Source organism: Mytilus edulis, chromosome 2, assembly GCF_963676685.1.
Source record: "Mytilus edulis chromosome 2, xbMytEdul2.2, whole genome shotgun sequence".
NCBI lineage: Eukaryota > Metazoa > Mollusca > Bivalvia > Mytilida > Mytilidae > Mytilus > Mytilus edulis.
In genome coordinates this window covers 90,970,655-90,979,776 of record NC_092345.1, presented here as the reverse complement: position 1 = coordinate 90,979,776, position 9,122 = coordinate 90,970,655, and the positions used below count along the sequence as shown (strand labels likewise).

At 32.8% G+C, this 9,122-nt stretch overlaps 1 protein-coding gene across 1 annotated transcript in view; it reads left to right on the top strand.

Annotated features, from left to right (window-relative positions):
• Window positions 1-664: 664 nt before the first annotated feature.
• The window catches only part of LOC139513395 (uncharacterized), a 53,319-nt gene continuing 44,861 nt past the window's right edge, over window positions 665-9,122 (top strand). The window contains exons 1-5 of the mRNA XM_071301822.1: window positions 665-879; window positions 1,360-1,425; window positions 2,916-3,016; window positions 3,385-3,480; window positions 4,658-4,762. Coding sequence (XP_071157923.1) covers window positions 803-879; window positions 1,360-1,425; window positions 2,916-3,016; window positions 3,385-3,480; window positions 4,658-4,762 — 445 coding nt within the window. The 5' untranslated portion in view covers window positions 665-802. The remainder of the gene's footprint in view (window positions 880-1,359; window positions 1,426-2,915; window positions 3,017-3,384; window positions 3,481-4,657; window positions 4,763-9,122) is intronic.

The following is a 9,122-nucleotide window of genomic DNA, read 5'->3' as shown; positions in this document are numbered from 1 at the left end:
CTGCAAGTATGTTGCTAAGTAACAAATGCAATAGCAAACGGATAAAAAAAAAATACCAAACGAATAAGTTATTCGTTAGAAAATTTGGAGGGTAATTCACAGTTCCGTAAGTGAGTTTGTTCTGTGTTCCTGTGAGTAAGGTGGATATTTTCGTGGTCCATATTCATGTAAACTTTATAAAGATTTCAAACAATTGTTTAATGAGTTCAGCTGAATACAGAAGTGTCCGTTCTACGAAAACATCGAAGAACTATATATTTTTAGAGTGTTGAAGATGATATCTGCATATAATCAAGATATATCCATGCGGTGTATATTTAACGTACGGAACGTGGGGTTTCCCTTTAGATCACATTTCTAATCTTACATATATAATATTGAATGAACATGTGACATTTCTCCGATCAACCGGAATTTAAGATGTTCACTTGGATAGTTGAGATAAAATAATTAATAAAGAATATTATCACACTTTTAATCTTTCGGGTAAACTTTTCTACCTCACTATATTAGTTTTAAGTAACTTGATATATTATCACTATACTTGCTTAATAATACAGCTAATGGTGCCTATAAACCTTTAAATTCAATATTCAATAGCTTCTGTGTTCATTAAGGTGGTTACCAAAGCATACATTAAAACAATAAGAAATGAAAATTAAAAGGGATATCCAGTTAAATAAGTCACGAAGAACACAAAAGTTTAATATCCATTATGTTAACATACAGTTCGTTTTTTGGTAGTTTAGAAAGAATGGAAAGTACAAATTCTTTGCCAGTAATTTTGTGATTTTTCTGCAAAATGACGTGGATTTTGAAGATAATTTTAACCTTAAGCATTCTATATTTGTCTACACAACAAATACCTGACTGGAGTGGGTAAGTTGACTTATCAACACTTGACTCTGTTTTTAAACAAAATTGACAGAATGCCGTTACATGCAACAATAGCTGAAAATTTAGAAGTAACATTTTCTATTATTGAATTGTAGTTATGGATAAACGTTTAGTTGACGGATTCTCTGCATCCACATCTGTTTTTTATAACTATACTTGACATATCTGTTATGCAGTTTTGTACATAAATATTTTTGATAGCCTAAATGTCTGCTCTGTGTCAACTATAAAATGTGTTCATTTTGAAACTTGCATGAATTGTAAGCTTATTTCCAGCATCCAAATCTCCCTATTTCGTATAAAACATACAATCGCAGTAGGTCTGACTTTATTTGAAAATCTCTCAGTACTCGATGGCTTATACACATATAAAATAAATATAGGTGTAGTTTATATACTTATATTCTATGATTTGTCTGCATATATAGTAAACATGTTCATATGTATTTGTTCTATTTGTAGATATGTTTGTTCCGAAACTTTAGAGAAGATAAATGTTACGACCATATGTACTGAATTCTTCTTTGTGTAAGTATGTAGGTGGCGAATATACTCTGTGTTAGAGTGTTTTTGGTATTATTCAAAAAAATCAATGCACCAATGTTCACCTTTGTCTGTATGTCCCTAGCCAGTGACTCAATATAATATTAAACTGTACACAAACAAATCTCGTTTGATTTGTTTTACATTGTCATTTCGAGGCTATTTATAGCTGACTATGCGGTATGGGCTTTGCTCATTGTTAAAGGCCGAACGGTGACCTATAGTTGTTAAATTTCTGTGTCATTTGGTCCCTTGATGAGAGTTGTCTCATTGGCAATAATACTACATCTTAATTTTTATACAATAAAAATCTATAAAAGAGATAATTTTTGAAACCAATCAATTCGAGCATGTAAAGCTACCATTCGAATTTAACGGATAATATGTAATTTGAAAAAGGACAAACTTTCATCCTAGGAAAACCAACGGTATAAGGGAAAGATCAGTTAAGTTCAAGGGAGAGAAGGGGTATGTTTTTTTTCCCTAAACAAATATTCTGATCCCCAATTTGAAGGACAAAAATAATGTGGTCAAACAGGTGACAAAAAAAATATTCTGAATCCAGATTTCACCTATACCTTATAGGTTGTATTTCTGTAAATATTGACAATGCATTTTCCCATAGGAACTCCCTTTACGGCTAAAACTGTACCACTTTATCTATGAAGTTTTGAAATCATATCCTAGAATTTAAAGTTCATATGCACTACTATTTTTTCAAAGGTCAAAATATAGGGCTGTAAGGCCATATTTTCAACGTTTATATGCCCCGAACTTCTAAGAGTTTAAACTAACACTTAGTCTAAATCTCTGTACTCCTACCTCGACTGTACGGTTACCATAGATTTCATTATAAACAATATACACATGTTTATTTACTGGTAACATTCCCAAGTTACTATGAGAAGCAACCTACAGATCAGAACTGGTAACCAGGATGTAAACAAAATTAATTATCTATGAATATTCTAAATCTCCACAAAAGAGGCGTGGTTTGAGAAACAGCTGTATTTACAAAGTGCAACCTATAGTGTTAAATTTTGAATTGATAGCGTCGGGAAAAAACATGTTCGCGCTTTGTGCGATAATTGGTTGGGTTTTTTTTGGTTTTTTTTTTTTAAATTCAGACAAAAAACCATAACTCCTTCACCCTTGAAATTAAATGGTTTCTCCCTAATCTAAAAAAATCGAGAAACGAGAAACATTTATGAACTATATAAAAAAACGAAAACCGATGAACAACAGGTTCCCGACTAAGAACAGGTGCAAAAAATGAAGCGGGTTTTAACGTTTTACACTCGCAACATCCAATAAAACTTTGATAAAGTATAAGTGGGTGGATGTATAAGTGGGTGGATGGATAGTTCAAAAGTAAACGAAAAAAGGTTTGTTTTGTACATGTATTGTTTTAATTAGTTTATTCGTATTTAATTATATTGTTATTAAACTGTATTAAATCCTAGGCATGTTTTCAGGAACTGTATTAAATACGAAAATATAACAGAAACTTATAACGAGACAGAATATTTTTGTTGTACTGGATGGACTCATAATGGCGATCAAAACTGCAGTGTCCGTAAGTTCATTATAAACTCGTGCTATACAATGTGACACTTAATCATTCGTTTAAAGTTTTTTAATAAATGTATATTGTATTTTTATTGTCGTTGTAGCTTGTTTTTTTATATATTCGGTTAATTTGATATTAGTTTGGTTTATATATTGTGTTTTAAAACTAATGCTATGTTCACTATTTATGATCATCGAAATATAATTTTCTCTGTAATTATGAGTGTGGTTTATAAGAATTGTAATGTATGCACTAAAATTTTTGATCATATTGATTATATAACGTATTTGTTCTCCTGATTGGTCCTATTTTTGCATCCAGTAAGACAGTGTTTTACATAAATTTGATTTAATACAGTTGTGTATATATTTCAGCTGTGTGTTCCTCCGTGTGTCAGAATGGTGGATCGTGTATCAACCCTGACACTTGTCACTGTGCTGCTGGGTACGAAGGATCTACGTGTCAAAGTGGTAAGTCCATTGATATATTTAAACCGATGTTTAACGAAACACGAATCAAGTATACTTACAGATTGTTTTCTCCTCCTATTAAATTCCTGCTACCCTATTAAAATACATGCACCAACATTATCAGGCTTACAATTGACGACAACCTGTGATTTCAAAGGAAGTTGATAATATCTCTTAACCAAATTTAGTTTTCAAAGCTTTTAACCAATATGCAGTGCTTATTTCCAGCGAAATGCAATGTGTATGTTCTGATTAATAACTGAATTCTTCGTGGTGTTTCGAACAATTTTATAAAATTGACAAGCACTTTTATTGTAACAAGTCTTCTCTTGTAACAACCTTCATTCTGTATCAAACTTCACTACATAATACTTGTCTCATGTACGTCACCCCATGATAATCTATGCCTTTGAAAAACTTTTACTGTGAAAGTATAAAGAATACAAAACTCATAATTAAAGTGCAAAGCTACACGACAACGCCGCTGCTTTGTTTATTAAATATGTTACACATGTACATTCATAAACACATATGTATAACTATATACTTTACACAATGTAATACCAAAAAGAAAAACAATCCTCCAGTCCTATCATAGGATAAACTTCACTACATAATACTTGTCTCATGTACGTCACCCCATGATAATCTATGCCTTTGAAAAACTTTTACTGTGAAAGTATAAAGAATACAATTTAACTCGTAATTAAAGTACAAAGCTACACGACAACGCCGCTGCTTTGTTTATTAAACATGTTACACATGTACATTCATAAACACATATGTATAACTATATACTTTACACAATATAATACCAAAAAGAAAAACAATCCTCCAGTCCTATCAATCCTATCTATCTTATAAATAATTAAAAAAGGGGGGACTAATTGAATAAATTAAAATTTACCAAGTGTTTAAAAGAGGACCGATAGCTTTGGCGCTGTCGTGCTGAATGACCGAAACCCCCGTTTCGCGGGAAACTGACCACACGATATATGCGACACCTATATACATCATGAAATGACAAGAGAAAATAATTTCACTCTAATTCACTACGTTCAACCGTATGAAATTATATGTATGGTTGTATTTATTTCAGATCTTTAATTATACCTTTTTGGTTTGTATACACTGTGGAACACTAAACTATCATGGACTATTTTGTTTATTCATTTAGAATCATTGTGCTCGCACATATCGCCATGTTTTCCTGGAAATTGCAGCGGTAATCCGGAACAATGTGTATGTAGAAATGGATTCAGTGGAACAACATGCTTAAACTGTAAGTGATATGTATAAAGTGGTCAATTACGTGTTTGTTTTGCAGACGAATCATTCTTTTCCCCCCTGTAATTACACTTAATACACTTAAGGAATTAATTACCAGTAAAACCAATATATTTAAAACAACCACCACTGGTGTATACGATAGAAATTGTTTTCCCGCCAGAATATACTATTTGTAAAACTTGGTCTATGCGAAGAGAGACAACACTAATACCATTATAAACGTGTCTTCTCATTGTAAGAAATTATTGTTTACTCGGAACACAAAAAAAAATCTGGAAGCCTAGAAAAGGTCATTTTCGTATTGACAAAACGAAAAACACAATTGAATACATCTAGTACCAAGTATGAATAATTGTGAAGTCAAAGCATTCTAGAATTTTCTAAAGTTTCAAATGGAGAATTTAACGTTTAAGTGCATACTACAAAATGCATATGATATTATTTAAAATAGAAAGAAAATGTTATTTGGATAGAGGAGTATACTTTACATTTGATCTGCTTTGTAAGAGTCGATGAATATCACAATAAATTTTGTTTTCGAAGTTTACACATAATTATTCATAGGGGGTCACGGACCATTTAAGCTCAAAAATTTACTTTTAAACAGGTATGTAAAAGGGACCATTTTTCAATGAAATGATAGGGAAAATAGATGTGTTGACATATTTTTATCGGAATATCAAAAAAAAACGTTCTATGACACTTGATCCAAACCCGTAATATAAAAAGCTGAAATATAGCGTCAAAGAATGAGCAAATAAAAAACATAGGTCACCGATAAGGAAAAAAAATTATTTTGCCTTAAAACCTAAATTTTTGGCGGGAAAATGGTGAAAATGGGTGAAATGTCATTTTGATCCTTTAACAAATACGGATAAGAACGAAAATATTCTATTAGTCATATAACTACAATGATTTAACGTTTCTAATCAATCAAAATTTTGAAAAAAATTATATCGAATTTACGACAAATATTTTTGTAATTCATGCGTGAAATTATGCGCAGTCGAATAGTCCCGAGCCACCTTAATACTCATTCTCTGTAATGCGGGGTTCACACATTGCCGATTATTGCTCCCGTTTAAGATCAGACAGCGATACGACACGAAAAGTGAAAAAGTCGGATTAGTATCCTCAATTATCTGGAATGTCCTATTATTGTCTGAACGCAGTCGTTTTAGTTCGTAACAGATTCCTACTGGTCGGGAAGGGTCCGAATAGTTCGGCAAAGCACCCCGACAGTTAGGTGCGTCCCGTAACATTCGGGGAAACTCAGCCGATTTTGTCTAGTCGGATTACAATCGTGCCTATGTCGTGACAGATTCTGTTGTATCGGATCGAATTCCTAACAATGTTCTGTGTATTCGGGACGGTGTCCTGTGGAACGGGAATGATCTGGAGAGGTCCCGACAATAACAGAATACAATACGACTGAGACCAGACAAAGCCGTTTGCAATGCGATAGAGCGGACCGTGATAGGATTACGTTCCGACAGTACTTGATCATCCCGATTATGCCGACAGTTTTCGAACGGATAACTTCCGTCAGCGTCGGTTCACTGTCTTGTCACTATCTGATCTCTGTCGGATTACATTCGGTAGAATCGGGACGCAGTCGTGACAGACTCGGTAGAATTTTACCTGGCGAAAGATACAAATCGAATTTCCATCCACGATTCACAGGATCTTGATCAGACTTTTGACAAATTTTAATCGGGAATGGTCCTGTCAAGGACGGCAGTACAAATCGTGAATGTGTGACCCCAGCTTAACCACTTAAACTTTTTCGGCACGCATAGTCACCGATCTTTCTAAAAGTTGGCTGATATGTAGATCCTATTAGACTAGTCAGAAAAATAATGCCAACCGATATTTATATTGGTTGGTTACCATGGTAACAGTGGAGAAAGTAGCGATTTTGGAGAAAAATACAATATTTGGTGTAGTGCTGTGAAACCATGCGGCTACATCTATTATAAAGAAACACAAAAACAATTAATTTCATTCTTGTTTTAGTAAAAAATCAAAAAAAGTTATGGGTAATGTACCTAGAAACATGTGAAATTAATTTCTAAAAAATGGTCATCGTGCAATATTCCTCACAATACGAATTTTTTCCCTTTGGTGGGTTACACTAATGACTGGACCAAAATAAAAATGCTAATAACTGTTTTATTTCTCAAAGGTTTCATGTCAAATTTGAATTGTAATAAATTTAGACTATTTAATACATAAATATAAGAAAAAAATATTTGAAAACTTTTTTAAATATTCATAAAACTTGACCTGACCAACACTGACAATGATAGGACTAAATGAAAATTCTAAGAACTTTTTATATTTCTTAAAAGATTTATGTTAAACTTAAAATAATAATAAAATTTTATCATTTAATATATAAATATAGGAAAAATTATAAAACCATTCCCAAAAAGTGACTTTCTAACGTTGACAATGACCTAACCAATGAAACTTTCTGTGTTATTTCACGGTATATTATTAAAAAAACAAAAACAGGAAAAATATATGTTTTTGGGTAAAACACTTGACCTTACCAACGTTGACTGTGTCCTGTTTGTTGTACTTCCTAATACGGTATGTATATCTTATAGGATTTGCTTAAAATTTATTAAAAAATCAACAGTAAGATTGAATGGTAAAGTCTTTATCAAATAATAATAAAAACCTGGGGGAAAACAAATTAGGGTATTGTGACGAGCATGGGGTTATCTAAACTTTTTATAATATTGAGTTTTATATTGTATTTTACTGTGTTGTAAATTATGTCGTATATTACCGGTTATAATTTGACACGTTTGATCACAAATATAGAGTAACACACACAATGTGTGAAGAAGGCCATAAATACATGTAAGTTGATCAATCCAATATAGTTTGTTTTTTAATATTTTATTAACAGTAAATAATTATTTCCACGTCCTACTGAAGGCATGCCCGAGCCTTGTGCAGGATATCTTGTTAGTTAAATATTTTCATAACACACAAATAAACATTTTGTAGACTACTTGAGGTATGCCTGACCCCCTGTATGCACGATATCTTGGTAGTTTTGAACGTTTTCATCAAGTATAAGTAAACATATTCGCGGATTTAACTTGAAGTATGCCAGAGCGGCAGAGCCTTGTGTTAGTTTAAAAATGTTCCCGAAAGTCGTTAACTATTATGTTTAAATATCATTTTATATTTTTTTTTTTATAAATCAATGGTTCAATCTAAGTGTTTCTATAAATTTAATGCAATTTGATAGCATATTATATAAAAATAGGTATAAAGTCATTTTTCCTCATCGTGATAACTGTCAGAATGTAGGACAGAAAGCCGCCCGCCGCCGCCGCCGCCCGCCATATGCAACTATTCCAGTCATAATTACGTTCGAAAACTCTGCAAGTTACTGGTTTAATAGACCACTTTCGAGTTCATCCGTCACCGGCAAAAACTCGTCAATTATGCACGCCTTTATGACGTCATTTACCAGATAGAGGGGGTCGCCTGTATCCCTGCACTATTTACGTTCATCAAGCGTCTTAGTGATCGTCTTTGTGCAGGATAAACTAGAAATAATGGTTGCTCTGTAGGTACTTACTGACAATTCCCTAATGACAGCAGTGTTGATTGTCAATTTTGAGAATTCAATTTGCCGAACAATTCGTATAATATAGAATTATAGTTTTCCAACCACTCGCTCAACATTGGAAGGGAAGTGACGACGCCCCAAAACGCACAAATGACGGTGATAAAAGCGCGTATAATTGACGAGTTTTTTCCGGTGACGGATGAACTCGAAAGTGGTCTATTAGGATTATGTAAAATTAACTGGTAACCCGATGAATGATCAGAGACATATATATGTCTCTGTTTTTACCAAGTCGTCCCACGCTGTCAATGGGGTCGCCATCTTGAAAAATAATACCAGATTTTCTGAAAATGACTGATTTTCAAATCAATTTGGAAGGGACATAATAAAAAATTAAACTATTGCATATACGATATTTCAAATATTTATGAATATAGTAATAAGCACATATTCCCACAATTCTTCCATCTGTTTTGTTTAAATCGCAATTTTAGGTTAAACACGACAGAAAATCGAATATTTATCGGAGTTGGATGATAAACAGTGTGAACTTATCGAGGCAACAAGACAAATTTTCAAAAGCATTTGGAAGGGAGAAGACCAAAATTTAAACTTTTGCAAAAGGCTTAAATATATTTCTAAATATATGAGGAATTACTATATATTCCCACACTTTTGGTATCATGAACTTAAAGTACTTTGTTTTATCGATTCTTGAAAGCCCCTGTGCATTTCTCTACATTTTACTTGGGCTTAA